Source organism: Lepidochelys olivacea, assembly GCF_965140295.1.
Source record: "Lepidochelys olivacea isolate rLepOli2 genome assembly, chromosome: 6".
NCBI lineage: Eukaryota > Metazoa > Chordata > Testudines > Cheloniidae > Lepidochelys > Lepidochelys olivacea.
In genome coordinates, this window is record NC_140416.1 from 33646320 (window position 1) to 33667682 (window position 21363).

At 40.9% G+C, this 21363-nt stretch overlaps 1 protein-coding gene across 2 annotated transcripts in view; it reads left to right on the plus strand.

The window, feature by feature from the left end:
- Nucleotides 1-21363, plus strand: part of PARVA (parvin alpha) — an 87425-nt gene that overhangs the window by 13602 nt on the left and 52460 nt on the right. The window contains exon 2 of one of the 2 annotated variants that reach the window (XM_084632280.1): nucleotides 16885-16954. The exons of the other annotated variant lie outside the window; for it this stretch is intronic. Coding sequence (XP_084488406.1) covers nucleotides 16885-16954 — 70 coding nt within the window. The remainder of the gene's footprint in view (nucleotides 1-16884; nucleotides 16955-21363) is intronic. 2 annotated transcript variants of the gene reach the window in all.

Genomic DNA, 21363 nt, shown 5'->3' on the forward strand with positions numbered 1-21363 from the left:
CCCTCACCACACCCCACTCACAGTGGTTGTCCTTGGTCAGTGAGCACCCAGGGTTCAAAGGTGCATCTGTGTGAGTTCACCTCCCACCCGGCTTGTTCTGCCATCTGAGCACTTGCTTGCTCTGGCTGCCTGCTCCCGCAGGCCAACTGCTCCTCTCTGCTGGCCAGGCAGAAACGCTGTCCCACCACAAGTGGTTTCAGCTCTTATTTAAGCATTTAAATAACAAAGGCTCCTAATGGAGCCTATTTAGCTTTACCTTTGAACAGTGGTGAGGAACAGGTTAAACCAGACCAGGGACCTTGAGGGAGAGTCCACACCTCCTGTCTGGGACACCTGTCCCCATCTCTCTTACATTCACAGGGGTCTGACATTCGAGCCCCTAGCTTAATGAGGTCCTTTAAACTGAGGGTGACTCCCTCATTTGGGACAGGTTAAGCTCAGTTCTGCACCCTTTTATTCATGCAATAAAAAGAACCTTGATAACATTTCACCACTCCTGCATTCAGAACTAAAGTGTTTTGTAACCCAACACCGGCCAAAGTTGATCACTTTGAGCAACACAGCTCTATCTGCTGGATATCTTGGCAGAGTAGGTGTGTTCATGTAAATACAGTTTGTTCCTGAAGTCTCTCCCACTCCCAGCTAGCTGTCAGGGGAGAACTCATCCTGCTTACAAAAGATATTACCACACCCGCCTTCTCTCTCTAATATCCTGGTAACAACATAGCTAAAACAACACTACATACATGTGTTTTCAGTGACTTAAAACTTTCTGAAACATTCGTCTTTCTGAACTTTTTTCAGTCCTTGGTCCCTCCTTTTTTCTTCCCTCAGTCCTCCTATTTTCTCTGCCTGTGGCACATCATAGTCTAGTCTTCTGTGGGCTGTAATACTTTGGCCTCATGTCAGTTTTTGGGTTTACTGTGTGGGTGTTGGCTAGTGTTGGTGGCCTATGATATACAGGAGGTAAGCCTAGATGATCTGGTGGTCCCTTCTGGCCTAAAACTATAAAACTCTGCCAAAAAGTAAATTTATCTGGAAAGGCTGACAATCAGCTCAAACATTTTTAAGAATAAAGAGACTGTTGATAAGTTCTCTCTCTTCATCATGTATAAATAACTTTAATGCTAAAAGTGTTAGTATAAATAACATTGAAATTTGTTATGAAAATAGCTCTCATTGAGGTGAAGTGCCTTGACAAAACAGAGCATGTGAAAGCCATCCATATAAAAAGCACATAGTAAACTGTTTTTACATAATGTGCTACAGATTAAGCATAACAACACAAAATAATAGTGAACATTTGCCATTATAAAAATTATTTTTAGCCAAGTCAATTTCATTGTGAATGTCCTTAATCCCTGACTTCCACTAGGGAAGGCTGTGGTGTTGGCTGAAAATGAAATTAATAATACATGTGTCTAACTACATTATTAAAATCTGATAAATATCTGTCAATAGAGAGATACTGGATAATTATGACAATGAACAGTGCAAGTAACTTATACAAGAATGGCAAAAAATTATATAGTGTTGTCCAGGCACATATAAGGTTTTACAAAGAGAATGTTATACTGTGCTAGAAACAGCATGTGATCACATAATTAAAGCTTGTATTGTCATGCATACAAACAAGGGGAGCGAGTTAAGGTTACACATACAACCGTAACATTATAATTTCCTGCCTTTTTAAGTATTTAAACATGCAACTGAAAAGTTCTCTTAACAGATTTTTTTTAAATGGAAAATGCATGTAAAATGAGAAAAGTACATTGCTACTGGCATTCATATACAAACAATATAAGCCTCCCTCTGCTGCCTCTACAGTGAGAGAGACCTTTTGAGTACTATTCTGAAATCCATCTTGATGACATCAGTGATTGTGTCAATGCACAAAGACGTATACAAAACAGATTTATGTGCATGCCGCCTGCATTAGAAACATGGAAAGGGGGAATCAGTGTCATCTAAATTGCAGAGACTATTTTTCTGTATTGCTCTTGGAAGTCTGAGACCCTGCATTTCAGCACTTTTCTTGACTGCTTATGAGCAAGTAGTATTTTCCCATACGTCATCTGTAGGAAAAAATAGCAGTGCACACCAGAGACATTGAATGGACTCAACATAGAATAGAATAGAATACAGATATTGACCTGTGGGCTCTTGGATGTAGGACTTCACACTCCAGAAGCCCATACATCTTAGGGGAAACATGCAGGTTCCTTCCCATTGCCTGGCAAGTTGCTGATGTTTGCAAGTCACTGTATCGGTCTAATTATGTCAGCGGAAAAACTGAAGCAGTCGTATCTTCTGTGCTTCTTTTACCCTTGGCTATTTCTACAGAGTTATGTAGCTTGTCTAGATAACCCAGTGCTAGCTCATCGCTCATGTCCAAAAGCCCCACTGCCTTGGTTAGCCATGAAAATAGATGGACATGAGTGTAGGCAGCCAAGAGACCATGTATGTGCATCAAGTGTGAATATTAAAGTCAGAATTTCTCACACAGAAATGTCTAAATTTCTCTGCCATTGCTAATCCAGCTCTGAGCTGGATTAATGAAAGAGAATGTGTGGTGCTTCATTGAATTGGGCATAGAAGCACCTTGGGTACATGTAGTGTGGAGAGGGATAGATATTTCTCTTTTGTATCTCTGCAGGTGGCCTCTTCGGAGTTATCCAGGTGTGGAAGCTTATTTTGGCTAATGGGCTAAATAGGTTGGCAGGGTGAGAGTCTATTTTTCCATGGGTTTATGTGTATGTAAGAAAAGTATAACATTTTGTCAGAGTACTTTTTGTTCAGAGTGCTTTTTCTTAGGTTTCTTGTCCAGCTCTAGAGTTATGCTTAAGCCTCATAATGTTTTTTCTGGACCTAAGTCAGCAAATATTAATAGTGGAATATAGATGTAAAAGAGCTAATATACAGGAGATGCTAGACTCTGGAGCAAATGTGTCAATGCTGTCAATGCTTCAGAGTGTTATTAATTAAAATAATGACATTACAGGAGCTACAGTTGCTATCAGGCAAAAAAAATGATAATGTCTGAGTGCCAGGATAAATGCAGTATAATATATTTCAGCATTGGATTCAAATAATGATTTGTCCAATCTGTTATCAGACTGCATGAATATGACAAATTAGGTGGCCAGGGAATGTTTTGTTGCAAGTAGCTCTATTTTTATGGTCTCTACTTCTTTAGGCTTCTCTGACAACACATGCTTTAGAATAGGGGTGGGCATACTATGGCCCAGGGGCCACATCCGGCCCTTCAGACGTTTTAATCCGGCCCTCGAGCTCCCACTGGGGAGCAGGGTCCAGGGCTTGTCCCGCTCCAGCCGGGGAACAGGGTCGGGGGCTTGCCCCACTCTGTGCATGCCATGGCTCTGTGTGGCTCCCAGAAGCAGCAGCATGTCCCGCCTCTGGCTCCTATGCGTAGGGGCAGCCAAGGGGCTCCGCATACTGCCTCTCCCCCAAGCAATGCCCCTGCAGCTCCCATTGGCTAGGAACCACAGCCAATGGGAGCTGCAGGGGCAACACCTGTGGACAGAGCAGCGCACAGAGCCACCTGGCCACGCCTCTACATAGGAGCCGGAGCGGGGACATGCTGCTGCTGCTTCCGTGAGCTGCTTGAGGTAAGCATTGCCCGGAGCCTGGAGCCCTGATCCCCCTCCTGCCCTCTGAACCCTTTGGTTCCAGCCCGGAGCACCCTCCTGCACACCAACCCCTCATCCCCAGCCCCACCCCAGAGCCCACTTCCCCAGCCAGAGCGCTCACCCCCTCCCACACCCCAACCCCCAATTTTGTGAGCATTCATGGCCCGCCATACAATTTCCGTACCCAGATGTGGCACTTGGGCCAAAAAGTTTGCCCACTCCTGCTTTAGAAAGTGTGTCAGGTATCATGCATTTGAATAATCCCATATGAATTTTACCAGCGGGAGTGACTATTTCTCCTTTTTGATGCCAGTAGGAATAGAAAGTATGATCCTTGCAATGGGAAGGGAGGGAAATTTAAAGTAGTTCAGACAAAAAATACAATTGCTACTTCAAAAGATCCAGTTAAAATAAAATAAAGGAAACATAAGTATGGTAGAGGTGTCTCAGAACCAAAACTTCAGATCCCAACACCCCTGGAGATTAGGTCAGATCCTTTTTCTGCATATGACCCATATTTTATAATGAGCCAAACTAAAATCGCAACACTCTGAAATCTAGATCTGAAGTTTGGACTAAGCAGTAGTACATAAAATGTAACCATTTTAGGGCTCCGTGCTGTCCATCAGAGTCAGGTTAGACGCTATGGATTCAGGAAGGAGTCTTTCGTGTGTTGGATGAGGAATGTTTAGCACAGTGCTACATGTTTGTTATGCAGTAATGTAGCTTATAGTTTCAAAGTCCTACCACTGTTTTGTTCTAGTTTTGAATACTAAGATCCCAAGTGAGTGTGAACTGGAAATCAGTGAAGCTATGGCAACTTACAGCAGCTAGGGTTCTGGCCCAAACTCTCTCAAGTTATCTTTTTCTGGGACACTTTCCTACAATTCATCACATTTATGGATTGGCTTGGGAAAAAAATAAAATCAAAATGACTCCTTATTTTTTTTTTGTATCTTCTCTCTCTTTTCTTAAGCAGCTTTAAAAATGTTAAACATAAATGAAATAACTTATTGTTTAGAATCTGAATAAATGTCTTCACAGAGATTGTTTCTGATGCATATCGTACTGGAATGTATACTGGGCTTTATGAACAAATTCCCTAAAAGGATTGCAGGATGCAGGTGCTCAGTAGGGCACAAGGTGGCTCCAGTAGCCAGATCACAAGGAAGGCTGGGATGAATTGGAATAAGTTGGAGGAATGAGTTCATAGATATTGACCAAGAATGTGTCTGAACAGAGGACTGCATTTCTTTCTAATGCTGATACGGTATTTTTTAATTTGGATTTGATTTTAACAGGTTTTTTTGGAAGTGCAGTATACCAATTCCTAGAGAGAGAGTGGAGCTGGTACATTTGCACTGAGTTTCATCCCAGGGAGCCTCATATTTCATTGCTAAGGGCATGATTCCTGTGTTCCATAAAATATTATGAGCTGATCTAGTTCTTCTGAATAAAAGGTGATTGCTAAATGTAAAGAATAGAATCCCGGTGGATACTGTAGAAACTACAGAACAGAACTCTACAGAATTAGAGCAGGAGTGTAGATTGAATTTGATAAGTGGGTAAAGCTCCGATACAAACAATTGTGAAGAGGATTAGGGCAGACTATAGTTCTGTTTAGATGAATGTTATTCTGTGAGGGTTCAATCTTGCTTTTCTTCCAAAAGTTCAGACTTTGTAAAAATAGAATAAAACGGGTTGAGTGAGAAAATAGAATGGCTTAGTATGAGCACATTTAGCCAAAAGTATCATCTCAGTATTATTGGTCCAGCAAGCCAAAATATCTACAGTATTTTGTTTTCTATGTCTTCGAGAGATGAACTAATATCCTGTCATCTCTATTTTATTCTAGGCATCTCAAAACACTTTAAAATGGGTAGTGGGGTGGTAAGTGTTATTTCCATTTTACAAATGAAGAAACTGGGCAAAAGAGGTGCAGTGACCTGGCTTCCTGTCTAACCTCAGGCAGTGGGATAGCTGGGAATAGAACTCAAGTCTGCTGACTCCCACCTGGCTTCTAGTTAATACTGCCTGTCACTTTCACTGTTTTCATTTTTTCAATTATCTGTTTTATTTCTTCCACTTGCTGGAGTTTGTATCTATACAGGAAACTGAATTTAACTATGTTTATTCCTGAATTGTTTATTTTTTGAATAAGAACTGGGCTGCTATTTTTTTTCTGGCATTCCATTTCCTTGTGTGACTCAGTCAGAAAGAAAAAAATGTAGGTTGGATTACTGCTTTGTGACAGGCATTGTGCTAAATAAGAAAAAATAATAACTAAAGAGTGTTTCTTTGTTAAGATGCTGTTTGCCTTGCACAGCATCACAAAGGAGAATCAAAATACAAATTTTGAGATGACTTATTTAGTGAAGATCCTGAAATTTAAAAGGGGATTCTTTTGTTGATGATGGTGGTTTTTAAAAAAATTGATGAAACTAGTTTAATCATTTATTTATGTCTTTGTTTATTTTAGAAACGTGAAACAGTTCATATTTGTTCACCTTGAAAATCTATTATAAAGACATATGCATAAGAAAGAAAAAGAAATATCAGAAATTGAGGCTAAAAACCAAAAGCACGTGCACCACTTATACTTTCAATATTCTTTGCAGATACATTTTGTTGTTCATTTTATCAAAAGTTAACTTTTGAGGTTAAAGCAATAACCCATGAATCTGAAATAAGGGGCTTAATCCTGTCTTGCTCAGACGGAACTCCCATTGACTTCAGAAGGAGTTTTGTGTGAATAAAAATTGGAAGAAGTGGTCCACTAACATTAAAATATGTACAGGGTCAGATCATCATGTGGTGTAGGTAGGCACAGCTCTATTGAGTTAACTGGAACTAAATATCTTGTGGATGGTAAGTAAAACCTTCAGAATACTGTAATGGAACTTTTATTAATATTAATTTGTCAGATTTGAAAAATCTGGCCTTTTTTTGGTCGCTTAAATTCTTATTAGCATGTCTTAGTGTTTTGTGCTCAGGAACTGAAAATATGCAAATATGTATTCAAAAACATTTCACTGTTTTCATGAGAGAGTGAAGAAAATAGAAGTAATCAAAAATTGGGATTAAATACTTTGATCGTTTGGCCAATTAATAGATCTGCGGTTGCAAAATAGAAGGTCTGTGGGTTGAAACTGGCTCTTAACTTAATGTTAACTTACATTTAATTAGCCAGACCAGATGGAAGGTGGCTAAGCTTTGAATGAAGGCTTGTGGGAAAAAGACATAATCTTCCATTTTGTCAAAGGAACTAATACCACAGATTAAAGGTCGGTGTTCTTTTCAGAATTTAAAGCATGGATGCATAGTGTCTGACAGCAAGAAACAGCAAGGGCACTAGCAAATTAACTTAACCCCTAGATGCCTAGTATACAGGCTCTGCTTCATTTGATCCTACAATTCAAGTCCTAGCACCCCTGTTTGAGTCATAAATCCCAAGTAGATAAGGATTTCTGAATTTCGGTCTTGTATAAGCAAGTGGGGTCACTTCTGGGAAGTTTGTGCTTAGGGGGAAGGAAAACAGAGAGAATTCCCTACATAGCTGAGAAATGACTCAGTCCTGTAAATGCTAAGCACCCTGGCTCAATTCAGCAAAGCACTTAATTCCGTGCTTAATAATAAGCATGTGAGTAGGCAAATCAATGGAACTATTCATGTGCTTAAGTACTTCTCTGGCCTGATCCAGCATTCTCAGCACTTTCAGGACTGAGCCATAAATATGCACCATGTTAGAGCATGAGAATGTAGTAAGAGGAGTAGAGTAGTAGGCATTGCAGCAAGACATTACACATGTTTAAAAAGAGAGGAAATTAAAGTATAAATAAAAATCATTGTAATGAGAATTAAGGAAAGATGTAGGTCATGGCTCTGATTTCTCCCTGAGTGTTCAGTTACTCTTGGGGCTGCTTCCTATACTCACTCAAATCAGTGGCAAAACTCCCATTGATTTCAGTGGTGCATGAATGAGTCCTTTCTGAACTGCTGAAGAACAATTTGATGAACAAGAAATTAGCCAAAACACAGCACTGCCATGAAACTTATAGTCCGCATTGTTTTAGCAGCAAAGAATGTTGTGCTCTAATGAAGCTATGAATTCTTTTTAAGGGCCTGATTCTGCCATCCTTACATGCATTGATTGATTTCTGTGGAATTACTTGCACCAGGCCTACTCCAAATCCGGATGCTCTGAAGTCAGTGAAAAGGATCCTGTTAACTTCAGTGGGTTTTGGATCAGGCTTATGATAAGGTACTACTTTAAATGAGTAATGGTGGGAGAAATGGGTCCCAGGAAGATTTTTGGTGTGATTAATATTCAATAGAGTTGAGCAAATGTTCTGAAAGTTATTCTCTCAAACTTTAAAATAACTTGCTTTAGTTATGCTCTCACTCTCTGTAAACAGGTTTTACTGGCATAAACTCCTGAAAATAGAAAATTTCTAAGTCACATGCATGGATATAGACGGCATGGATTTTAAACTTCACCTGAAGTACTTGCATACCCATTTGATCAAGAAACAGAAAAGGGCATACTATATGACTTATTAGGCCAATCATAACTAAACAACATAGCCTGATTGTAAAATACTTGCAGAGAACTGATTACAAACAATCCATAGATGTAAAAAAAAAGTCAAGTAATATTAAATAACATAAAAACTCAATTCTACCTTTTTGTTCAGAACACTTTTTAAATATCCCATGAAGCCAATAGGATTACTTCTTAGTAACTCTGATTTTGATTTACTGAACATGAGTGAGGATGGCAGAATCAGGCCCTAATTCCTGATGAAATTACATTCTTTGGTAAAATAAAGTAATCTAATGAATTATTATTTGAAAATTATTTTTTCACTTATTGTTTTAAGGTTAACTCACCATAGAAATCAGTATTAGATAAGATGAGGTCTATTTTCTTTCAGAGATATTATATCTGGTAGTGACTGAGAATCCAAATCAATATTTGAATTCACATTTATTACAGAAAATAATTAATAGTAATGTGGATTTTGCCATAATTTCATTCAAAATACGAAGCCAGCAGAAATTAATGTTTACTACTAATGTTCACACTGTTTAACATCAAAGCTTAGTAACTCAAGATATTATAAGTGATGATATCAAATATATTTCTTCCACTCCACCTAGAAAATGGTATCATTTTATTTATTACAATAAGACTCTTTAAAGCAGCATTGGGCTTTATTTACTGTAAAAAAAACATTTTCACTAAGTGCTATGTAATGGCGCATTGTGCCTATAGTTGCCAGTTCTAACCTGGCCATAGTAACCAAAACCATCTGAGGTCTGTATTTTTTGTTTGTATTAAATTAGTATGGTGGTATTGGGTTAGCCCCTATTAGATACATCATATAACTTTAATAATCTTCAGTAATTGGCCCCCTGGTCTGAATGAGCATGGAAACCTCATCCTATCTGACCTACTTGAAGGTCAAGGTTGCAGCATATTAAGATAAGGGAACTTGTTCTGTTGCTCTCCATGCTATTCCTAGATTGTGGATAAACGGAGGACTTCAGTCTCCATAGCTGCTATTCTGGCACATTACAAGGCACACACATTCAATAAAATAATTTAAAGGAAAAACTCTTTTGATTGTGCCAGCTGGCATCAGGGCATAAATGTTTATGAAGTCACCCCAGGACTTTAGAAAGTTCTTTTATTGTAAAAGCTTTGTGTACACTGAATACATATAGCTGCTGATGCTTACACAAAAACATTGTTTTCTTATTGTTAAATAACTTTGTCTTGTGGATGGTAGAAGCGGAATTGTAGTGGTCACCATTAAAAAGTCAGCATTTACGCACAGTTACCATACAGTGGTATTGGAGATGCCACAGTTATTTTCTAATTTGAATATAGGGAAATACTAGCATATGTCAGATACCACTCTGTGGTAACTCTGGGCAAACATTCACAGGGAACTGGAAGTTAACAAATAGAAACTGCTGCAAGTGAAAAACGGTAATCTTTACTTATCACATGACTATTTTCAGCCAATCTGAAACCAGGAAAGTCTAAATCTATATAATATGGTTTATTGAGAAGTGTAAATAATTTCACATTTTTACAGTTGAATAAAACTTATGCTGCATATTAGGGACCAAATTCTGCCTTCTGCTATGCTCTTGCCAGGGCAGTAGGATTGTTTAGGGGTGAGCTGCAGTAGGATTTAGCCTACAAATTCATTTGAGGAGAATATTTAAGACCGAATGAGACAGATTGTGCCCTGGGTAATGATACATAGGACAAATTCAGTGAGAGTTCCATGGAGGAATCTAAGAGCATAAATTGGATCAGTATCTATAAATTCTATCCTGATCAAAGTTGTGCCACAAAAAGCATTGTTAAAAACATAAGAGTTTGAGAACTGCCTTTTTGATGCAACGTGAACCTTGCCAAAAACTAATGTATCGTTTACAGGAAATTAGAAGTTAGAGAGGATGAGTCAGTCTACTTCAAGGCTAAACAGTTTCCATTTAACTTAAATAATGAATGCCAAGACCTAGAGACAAAACAGTCAGCTGCAACAGTTTTCCCTTCTTTGATTGTGTCTTCCATTCAGTCCATGCCATTCTCTTTAGGGGAGTCCTCTGTCCCTTTTACTTCACCAAGCACTAGGAGTGTAAACATAGATCATTGTAACCTTTGGAGAAAAAAACAACATTCTATATATTGCTTTAGTGCCAATTATCACAGAGTGCAGGTCAGCATGTGCAATTTTTGCCTCCAGGGCGTTCTTTTACAGGAACTTGCCACCAATTTTTGTAATATCTGTCTCCATAAAAGGACAGGAATAAATAAGTAATCTGCTTTAGCTTCACACTTAATTCTGAAAGGGCACAGGTCATTTATTTCCAGGCATGTACAAAGATCATGACATAATTGCTGAATTACAAAGCAACCAATGAGAATGGTGCATTTATACCAACTCTGAATAGTTCCTATTTGTAAAAGTTTCTACATTTGTTCTGGTATTCAGGTTTACGAAACGAACACTTTTAGTGGTGTATTATGTTAATCTAACTCTTGATAGAAACTAGAGAGAAAATGGGCTTTTATATAAACACACTTTTTTATATCCTTTTAATGCTGATTATTCACTTGGTGTACAGAGTGGTTCCATGGCCTTGTGAATAATGCTTTGTATTGTCATAGACAAGACAGAGATTTGGAAAGAGGCTTTTGAGCACTGTGTGAAGGTGATAATCTCAGTCTCCAGGGAAGGAGAGGAAGAAAAGGTGGCTGCTTGTATTATCCTCTTATATTCCTCCCTGGCCAGTCCTTGAACAGACCTGCATTTCCTGAAATGAAAAAGGACTTAATTATTTAGGGTTCCTAGTCAAGCTACTTCTTATATCTGTATTGGGGCCTCCTGTGGCATTTTTCAACCTGATATAACAGTACATGTTCAAAAGATTAGGCCCTTGATGCTTCCAAGATCATACATACCATACTCCTGGAGACATTCTGTGGCAAAAAATTAAAAATTCTGCGCACAATATTTAAAAATTCTGCACGTTTTATTTGTCAGTAAATAAATGCAGAGGCTCCAGCATGGCAGTGGGGCGCACAGGCCACTGGCTGTACGAAGGTGGGAGATCACTCTGTAGCCTCCCCACTCCCCAGGACACGGACTCAGTGGTGAGGCTGCACCCAACCCTGACACAATACAAGACCTGGGCGTGCCCCAGAAACACCTTGAGGCCCTGCCTCTCTGTGCCAGGTGCACCAGGTGTGGGGCAGGCAGGCTCAACCAGGCAGGATCCAAGTATGGAGGGGCTCAGTGTGGGGGGATCCAGGTGTGGGGTGAGAGGATTCTGTGTGGGACAATCTGGATCCAAGCAGCTCAGTTGGGGGTCTAGGTGTGTGGGGGATCTGGATGCACAGAGGCTTCTTGTGGGGGGAGGGTTTCCAGGTGCAGGGACAATGGGACTCTGCAGGGGCTTCCAGCTGAAAGTGGTTGGGACTCAGCAGAGAGGTCTGGGTGCTGCAGAGTGGGGCTTGGTGGGGTGGGAGTCTGGGTGCAGCTAATTGGGGGTCAGTAGCATGGCGGTCTGCATGCAGGGGCTCAGGGTTGTGCAGGGGGGTGGGGCTCATCAGGGTGGGGATTTGAGTGAAGGGAGCTCAGTAGAGGGTGGTCTGGGTGCAGGGGTGAGGGTCTGGAGGCAAGGGGTCTGGGTGCAGGAGGGCTCCAGGTGCAGGGGTTGAGGTTCAGTGGGCTGGGGTTTGGGTATGGAGGGCTAGGGGGATTCTGGATATACGGGATGAGGCTTGGCGGGGGGTGTCTGGGTATGGGAGGTTCAGAAGCATGGGTGTTGGGCAGATGGGGGAACAGCTCCCTGTACAGAGACCACTTCGTCTGCAGCTGAGGAGCGATGAGGGCAGGAAGCAGGGGAGGATGCTGAACTTCCTGCATCTGGGGGAGGTTTCTAGGGGTGAGTCTGACACAGCCCCAGCCACTCCTTGCAGGGGAAGAGGAAGTCCCTTCCTCTCCTGCCTCCAGCCCACCCAGGACTAGCAGCTGATCCCAGCTCAGGGTAGGAGCCACTGACTGGTGGTGTCCCCAACCCTGCAGTGATTTACCTCTCCACTGGCTGCTCCGGGTGCCTGAAACGATGTACCTGCACAGCTAGGGAGTGGTGCTTGACTGCTCTTGCAGCTTCCCTTTGCTTCCCAGTCAGAAAGCCATTTTTCTGCCAGGAAGCAAAGAAATCTGTGGGAGACATTAATTCTGCGCACGTGGAGTGGCGCAGAATTCCCCCAGGAGTAATACAAGGAGCAGGGCTTGATGCATGTGTGTGTGTGAGAGAGAGCAAGAGAGAGGAGACCCACAACTTTGAAGCTACTTCTGGCTATGCTGTGAGTGAGTTCATGAAGCTCTAAGCAAATCTTGTGTACACTGCAGGGTTGTGTTCTTGTGAAGTTGGCCATAGCTTTATGTGAGATTTGGATTGAATAATCTTAATTTAATTTAAAAGAGCAGTTCAAAGCTTGCTTAAATAGAGAGCAGCCAGCCCTGGATTTGAGATCCTCAGGGGGAAGAAGCTTTATTTATTTATTTTATTGTATGAAAACACTTTTCACATTTTCAAAGCCAGCTAGGGGGTTTAGCCACATTAATTTTAATGGGACTTGGATTTCAAAATCCCAACCTATATTTCTAAAAATATGAGCCCATTTTATATACCCTGCTAACTAACTACATACTGGGACAGATTCACTCCCATGGATGCAAATGGCAACCTCCTGTGCTGACAGGGGAAGCATCCCCCCTGCAAATTCCACTTGAGAAGGCAGCCTTCAATTCTAGCCAAGGCTCCATAGGAGTCTCATTGGCAGAAGTGCCCTTGAAAGAGTAATTGAATAAATACATCTCTCAGTTGCTCTGGCCCTGCCCACTTTGTGGGGTGTGTCAGCAAGCTCCAGACAGAGTCAGGGTAGGGGTTTGCTGGAGGCTTGTGACACTTTCCCCTCCAGCCATCTTTCGGCCATCAGACATAGAATTGGGACCTTGAATTGGGCCAACTGGCTACTTTTGTCAGAAGATTCTTTTCATAATAAGCAACAGCACTCATGGAGAGCAATAATTGTTAATGGGAATTATTGTCCTGTTTGGAATATTTTCACAGAAGAGAATACTCATTTCTGTCTCTAAAGTAAGAAGGCTGGTCACATGCTCACAATTCAGTTTAAGTCAATCGTTCTTCTAACAGCCGCCAGTTTTCATTGAAGTCTTTCACCAGCAGCACAATTTGGGTATCAAATCTATTTTGTTTGTCACTTGAATTTTTACAGTATGTAACAATTGAGGGTTAAACTCATTGACATACACTTTAAACTTTTTATATATAAAAGTTAATATATAACATTCCTTTTGTGCCATACAGTATCTAATTAGTCAAATTACACTATGATTTACATTTCTTGGTATTAAATTAATCTTTAGAGCAGTGAGTATCTTTCTGATTTCAGATAGTTAGAGGTCATGGGGTAGTGAGGAGGACATAGGTTCAGCTTAGAGAACACCAGACCTGGAATGAGGTTCTGCATCCTATTTTTGGCTCTGCTACTAAATTGACGTATAATTGTGGGCACTTAACTAGTCTGTGCCTCAGTTTCCAGATATATAATATGGGAATGAGAATGTGTATTCACCTTTGTGAAGCACTTTTGGCTCTACAGATGAAAAATGCTAAATATTATTGTAAGAGTATTGTTCTAGGATTAAAGAGTGGACGTAGCTCAAGAAATGCTTTGTAATCCAGGAATTTTGTTTTGGGCCAAATTGAAAATGGTAACCTTAACACCCAGTGTTAGTGTCTGCCAGGATTTAAGTCTAAAGAGTTTGAGTATGTAAGTTAAGGCTTTGTAGAATGATGTTAGAGTGTATGAACTTGTCATTCAGCGTGTGTTTGCATTATTACAGTAGAATGGTCTTAACTAAAATTCAGCAGTTGTCTGACATATATGTAATGGTTTCTATCAGTGAATTTTACCTTCCAGAGAATGAAGGCAGATAACTAGAAAATAAGTTTTAAACAATTCTTTCTCTCAGAGATACAGAATTATTAGTAGGTTTTTGAACTTCTGCTATGTACATGATGCTATTCCACCAGGAGATGTTGTAAGAGACTCCGTGCTGTTTTAGAGAGAATGAGGTCTACTCTTCATTCCCCAAAATCAATGTTAGTTATGAGTTGTGAGGAGGGGTTCAAATTAGGTACAACAAGCAATTAGAATGCCTTCATTGTGTTATCAAGAAAGGCATAATAAGTATATTGTTATACTGTAACATTTTGTACTTCAAAACTAGAATAACTCTGAAAAAGTTCATCCCGGTAAATCTTATGTTCCGTAGGAGGAATTTTATCCTTTTGGTGAGTGACTTACAATGATTGTTTTGTAATGCAATATTGTTTATACTGTAAATCTCTTAAATTTTGCTGGGCCTCTAAATAGTTTTATAATTGATGCTTACCAGCTAGCCTTAATTGTTTCAATGTGATCAATATAAGTTTTAAATGTGAATCTAACTTTTTAACCCTATTAATCATAAAATTGTCTGAGATAGCTTGTGTACAGTAACTCCTATTTTTTCCCCCTATGGTGAGTCATGAGCATATGCTAAGTGATTTCTAAAGGGAAAAATAAATAAATAAAACCCAATACTTCCTCCTTCTAACAGTTTTTTGGAAACTAAAAATCTATCATGTTCCAATGGTCTTTTATATAATGGCATCAATGAAAATGAGACTCTCAGATTGTAGTAGCGTTTAAAAGGAGTTTATCAACACATGCTGAATTGTGGGGGTGGAAGAATTTGTTGGAGCAATGGGTTTGGAAATGTGTGTGCTCTACCTAGAAATTAGATATAGCAGTGCTTCTGTTTAAAGTGCTCATGGAATTAAAACCAGAAACCAAATGAATATGAAAATCCCCTGTTGTTTACTCTCAAAGAAAAACTCCAGCTCTGCTTAGTCTTTTTTTGCTTAATCTTTTCTCCTTCCAAAAATATTTTTAGAATGAAATAAAAAAGACTGAAAAAGAAGTATTCCAATTTTCTAGTTCAATAAATTTTTTTCACCCTGTCATTAAAATTTGAGGGGTGGGGGAGGAACCTATGGAGCCAAATCCTGTTCTCAGTTACAGTCAGGCAACATGGGATTGCACAGCTGTAACAGAGACCAATATTTAACCCACTCCATGCACAGTTACTATAAAGTATGCCTTGTGAAAAGCAGCCACTGCGTACTGGTGAGTGTCTGTTTACAAAAGTGTCTTTTGGCTTTGATGTAACACACACAGCATCTGTTGTATTGTTTGCAGAAGGCAAATGGGCACATTTAACCATGTAAACTGACCATATATAATACCGTTTAACTCTCACATGACTCTGGGTTGTGCCTGTTCTACTCTGAAGCTAATGTTCAGTAGACTTCCACTGAAGTCAGTGTTGGCTGGCATAGCCTTGGGTCTTACATCTTCAAGGTACAGACTTTTAATTATTTCTGACAAATACCTTTGTGATGTGTATAAGTATTATTCCCATTTTACATGTGGGGAATCTGAAACACAATGACCTGTTTCTTGGGACACCGCTTAAGTCTATGAAAGAGCCAGCCCTAGAGCTCAGGTGTTTCTACCGCAGAGTATGTCTCTACGCGGTCGGTGTGGTGGCAGATGTTGGCATTCCTGAGCCAGCTTTGATCAAGCTGGCTCGCTAAAAATAGCAGCGAAGCTGCAGCAGCACAGGCAGTGGCATCGGCTAGCTGCTCTAAGTACATACCCTGGGTCCCAGGCAGGTATGTACTCAGACTGCTCGTCAGTCCTGCTGCCCACGGCTTCATAGCTATTTTTAGAGAGCTAACTTGATCAGAGCTAGCTAAGGGCATTCCTACACGTAGTGTAATCACAGTTTCAATGTAGGCATACCCTCAGTCCTGTGTTCAGTATGCTAGATTACACTGCCTCTTGAATATTTAAAGTACTATCTCTCTCTCCCCTTTTCTTACCTTCTTTCTCCATTCTGTTCTCCCAAGTAATTTTAATTCTTGCTTTGCTCATTTTCCTGTGGGGCGCTTTTCTTGTTTACGTGCATATCCATCTAATGCCAAAAGAATAAAGAGCTGATGGATTTTGAAAAGGTAAGGAATTGAAGAAACCACAACAAAAGACTGGGCTGGGATTTGTTACTTTTTTTTGCTTTCTTGTGACCCTACTTTGACTTCTGAAATTAATTTTTTTTAAATCATTTAGTTTTTCAAGGCCTGTTTCTTTATCGACTGAAGCATATAATTTTACTCACATGGGTAAAAGCTGTGTCTTTAAACCTTTCCAGGATCAGGTCCTTAGTTTTTAAGTGGATTATGAGATCAGAAAAAAACAAAACCACCCCAAAAACCAAATGTAGAACTGATTGATAGAAACTTCAGAAGAGCCTAGAGACTTTTTGTAGAAAATGTTACATATAAATGTTGCTAGCTAGCCCAGATCTACGGAGTATAAAAAGAGAGACTCATTTTCCCTGCACGCTGAATCTGTTGTGTCTCAGGAGCTCTAACATTTATCAGTTTAAAAATGAATTGTGTATAGACAAATGCATGCTACATGATTCCCCATTTTACTCAAGGAGTTAACAGTCTGGAGCTGTGCTTGATGAACCAGATGGTCTTTAACAGTAACATTGTTCATATTGTTTAGATTATCCTGTTGCAAGTACAGTGCCTCGTTTACCTTTTATGGAAGAAAGTGTGGAAAATTGACCACAGATGTAAGTAACCAAGAATGATGTCTGAGGCAATTCTTACCAGGCCTCCCTCTCTAACACGCCTGATCCTGCAGATAAAAATAAATAGAGAAATGTGAGGCAGCATGAGAAACATCTAGTGTTACCTATTTAAGTATTTAATTTGAGCTCTGTGAGCTACTAAAATCTTTATTTTTTTTAAACTGAGACGTCTTCATATTGGATTAGTTTCAGTCATACAATGTAGGCAGCCTGAATGTATATTTTATCCAGGTACTAAATAGCACATAATTAAATATTTTTTTCCATCCTGTTTAAAAAGGGAGGAGGAGAAGCCAAATACGCTGACCTCAAACACAGTTTCTGACCCAAAAATCTTCCTGAAGAGATTGGCGCCCATTTTGTGCTGTAATGAGAGAGTGTGCAATCCCCCTTAATATTGATTTGATTGGTATCATAAGCAAAGGCTGTGCCAAGTTAATTAGAGCTAGTCCATTGTTACTCCTAATAATGTATGACTGAGTTTGTGCCGTGTCTTGAAAGGCAGTCCCAGATAGAAATAAACTTTTTTTAGACAAGTATCTCTTTTGTGCTGTATCTGGAATTGGAAGGTACAGTGCTTAAACAGAACAAAGGAAAATCGCCACAAATGAAAGCAATAAACCCTGTTTTATAAAGTCCTTTTATTTCCTATCACTTTTCTCTCTCTCCCTCATTTCCTTCCTCTTATTAGGAGCTGCTGTCAAACGGCATTTACTTCTGGCAAGTGGTTCCCTTCGGAGCTCTAAAGCTGACACCACTGCATTTGCATGCAGGTGCTACTGCAATAGAGTGTAGCCCCTCTTGCCGCATGCCCCCTGGGACCAGAGAGGGCCATAAACCCATTCATCACTTGTAGACCCAGAAACTGAAAAACTCCAATTTGTTTTTATAAATTAAATGTCTTGGCTTGTATCCCTTTAGCCTATGGTTGAAAACAAGATGGCAGCTTTCTTTGACCTTGTTGACAGCAACACTCTCCTTTATTACACCTAGACTTAAATAAAAGATATTAGAAGTGTTTCCTATCTCAGTCAGTGCTTTTGATCTTCATTCTGAGAACACATTGAGCCTTTGTTACATAAGTGAAACTTCAATGACTTCCAGATGCGTGGAGTAGCCGATCGTGGAACTTGGCCCCATAGCTCTAACACTGTGAAATTGCCACATATATAATTAATACAAATTGTAATTAAAAATTGTTCTTCGGGAGAAATATCCATTATACTGAAGAAATATCAGGAAGTTTGAGATTAAACTCCAAACTCTGCAATATAAGTTACTAACATAAAAACAAGAGAGTTAGCAATTTTCCCTATGGAGAAGAAAATAGGCTTTTACCTTTCAGATGGAAAATACAGCAATGAATCCCTTTTTAAAATGCTGCTAAATTGCACACTATAGAGAGTTAGTATGCCCGTCTCTAATACTTGTAGATCACAAGTAAAGTTCTTGTAAGTTCTTGTAGATCACAAGTAAAAATAAGTTTTAGACTTGAATGGCAGCATGGTTTAATGGACTAAAGCATGGGTCTGGGAGCCAGGAACTCCTAAATTCTAATCCTTCTCTCATGTGGGGTACTGGGAAAATCCTCTCTTTGTCTGTTGTTCTCATCTGTAAAATGGGTGTTGTGACAAATCCCTGCATCAAAGTGATATTGTGAGACTTAGATTGTAGTTCTACTATGAAAAGTGACCTTGTAAAAGTGGCAAAGAGACCTGTGGCACCTTATAGACTAACAGATGTATTGGAGCATAAGCTTTCATGGGTGAATACCCACTTCTTCAGATGCATGTAGTGGAAATTTCCAGAGGCAGGTATAAATATGCAAGCAGGAATCAGGCTAGGGATAATGAGGTTAGTTCAATCAGGGACGATGAGGCCCTCTTCTAGCAGTTGAGGTGTGAACACCAAGGGAGGAGAAACTGCTTTTGTAGTTGGCTAGCCAGTCACAGTCCTTGTTTAATCCTGAGCTGATGGTGTCAAATTTGCAAATGAACTGAAGCTCAGCAGTTTCTCTTTGAAGTCTGGTCCTGAAGTTTTTTAGCTGCAGAATGGCTACCTTTAAATCTGCTATTGTGTGTCCAGGGAGATTGAGGTGTTCTCCTACAGGTTTTTGTATATTGCCATTCCTAATATCTGATTTGTGTCCATTTATCCTTTTACGTAGGGACTGTCCAGTTTGGCCGATGTACATAGCAGAGGGGCATTGCTGGCATGTGATGGTGTATATTACATTGGTGGATGTGCAGGTGAATGAACCAGTGATGGTGGGGTTGATCTGGTTAGGTCCTGTGATGGTATCGCTGGTGTAGATATGTTGGTAGAGTTGGCATCGGGGTTTGTTGCATGGATTGGTTCCTGAGCTAGAGTTACTACGGTGCGGTGTGTCGTTGCTGGTGAGAATATGCTTCAGGTTGGTGGGTTGTCTGTGGGTGAGGACTGGCCTGCCTCCCAAGGCCTGTGAAAGTGAGGGATCGTTGTCCAAGATGGGTTGTAGATCACTGATGGTGCGTTTGAGAGGTTTTAGCTAAGGACTGTATGTGATGGCCAGTGGAGTTCTGTTGGTTTCTTTCTTGGGCTTGTCTTGCAGCAGGAGGCTTCTGGGTACATGTCTGGCTCTGTTGATCTGTTCCTTATTTCCTCGTGCAGGTATCTTTGTCGCTTTTACAGATCCAGACTAACACGGCTACCCCTCTGATACTTTTAAAAGTGGTGTTTCCATACACAACAGATCTGCTGCTCCCCGAGCATACTCAAATTCGTATCTGCTTACTTCAGTGACAAAAATGATGATTTAGTTTTCTACTCCTGCTAGCACTGCAGAACCACCACAGCTATGGGAGAGAGAGTTTGATGCAATTCTGGCTAATATATCATCAACCGACTTCTTTACTAACTTAATACTGCAGGGCAAAATTCTACCCTCTGTTATCTGTGAAACCCCTTTGAAACCAATAGGATTGCTGAAGTGAAATTGAGGGCAGGATATGGCTGGCAGATTCTTTATTACTCCTAAAGATGGACAAGCCAGAATGAAAACAGCTAATTTTAGTGATCCCTGGTTGAGTTTGGAGAGCTGGCCATTAAAAAAATTAAAATCAGCTAGTTAATATTTGTGCAACCTTTCGCAGTAGTACATTGTAAAATCTGATAAGCAGAGATGGTTTCAAAACAAAACCCCAGATCTGTCCATATTGTCGTAATTACCAGAGAAAAGTACAGACAACTGGATTTTGTGCTTGGACTGGGTATTCTTCATGACAGTTGTGCAAGGCTGATATCTTTCTCCTGCTTTTTAACTCATTCAAACTAGTGTTGTCAGAAAAGATTGGAATCAGTCCAGGGTTTTGGGTGTTCTGGTTTTAATTTCTTAGACCTGGAAGTGTAGTGAATTTTAATGCAGGGTTTTGCAAGGTTTGGCACAAAGTTCCTGTAATTTAATCTGGATTCCTGGTAGGTAATTAATTTTTTTTTTTAAATCATGTAGCTCCAGAAGGATGGCAGCAGGAGAGAAATTTTCTTTTACAACCAGCCCATAGGAGTCTCCTGCTGGTCCATTGAGTTTAGGAAAGTTTTAGTGGACTGCAGACCTAAGAAAATAAATCACCTTTTGTTATCTAGAGCTGACAGGTGAGAGGATGAACAGAGAATAACTGTAGTTAGCACCGCCTTATGGAGCCATTGCTACGTACACCAAACTTTCTCAGATATTTGGTAGCATGTCAGGTATACAACAAGCTCAGGGGCAAGTGCTGAAGGCATGTTAGCTTCTAGGCCAGGGGCAGGCAAACGTTTTGGCCTGAGGGCCACATCGGGTTTCCAAAATTGTATGGAGGGCCGGTTAGGGGAGGCTGTGTCTCAGCCCCTGCCTCCTATCCGACCCCCCCTGCTTCTTGCCCCCTGATGGCTCCCCCGGGAATCCTGCCCCAGCTAACTCCCCTGTTTCCTGTCCTCTGATGGCCCCCCCAGGACCCATGCCCCATCCACCACCCCTTGTTCCCTGACCACCCCCGGACTCCCCACCCCGACTGCCCCCTGCCACCCCATCCAACCCCCCCTCATTCCCGATTCCCTCCCCCCGGGGCCCCTGCCCCATCCAACCCTCCTGCTCCCCGCCCTCTGACCGCCCCGACCACTATCCACACCCCTGCCCCCTGACCACCACCCCAAACTCCCCTGCCCTCTTACTGTGCTGCCTGGGGCACCAATGGCTGGCTGCGCCACCCAGAGCACCGGTTCAGGCTGGGGCTCCGCAACTGTGCTGCCCGGCCGCCCAGAGCATTGCGTCGGCGGCACAGCACGCTGAGGCTGTGTGGGAGAGGGAACAGAAAGGGAGAGGGCCATGGGCTAGCCTCCTGGGCCAGGCAGGAGGGTCCTGCGGGCCGGATGTG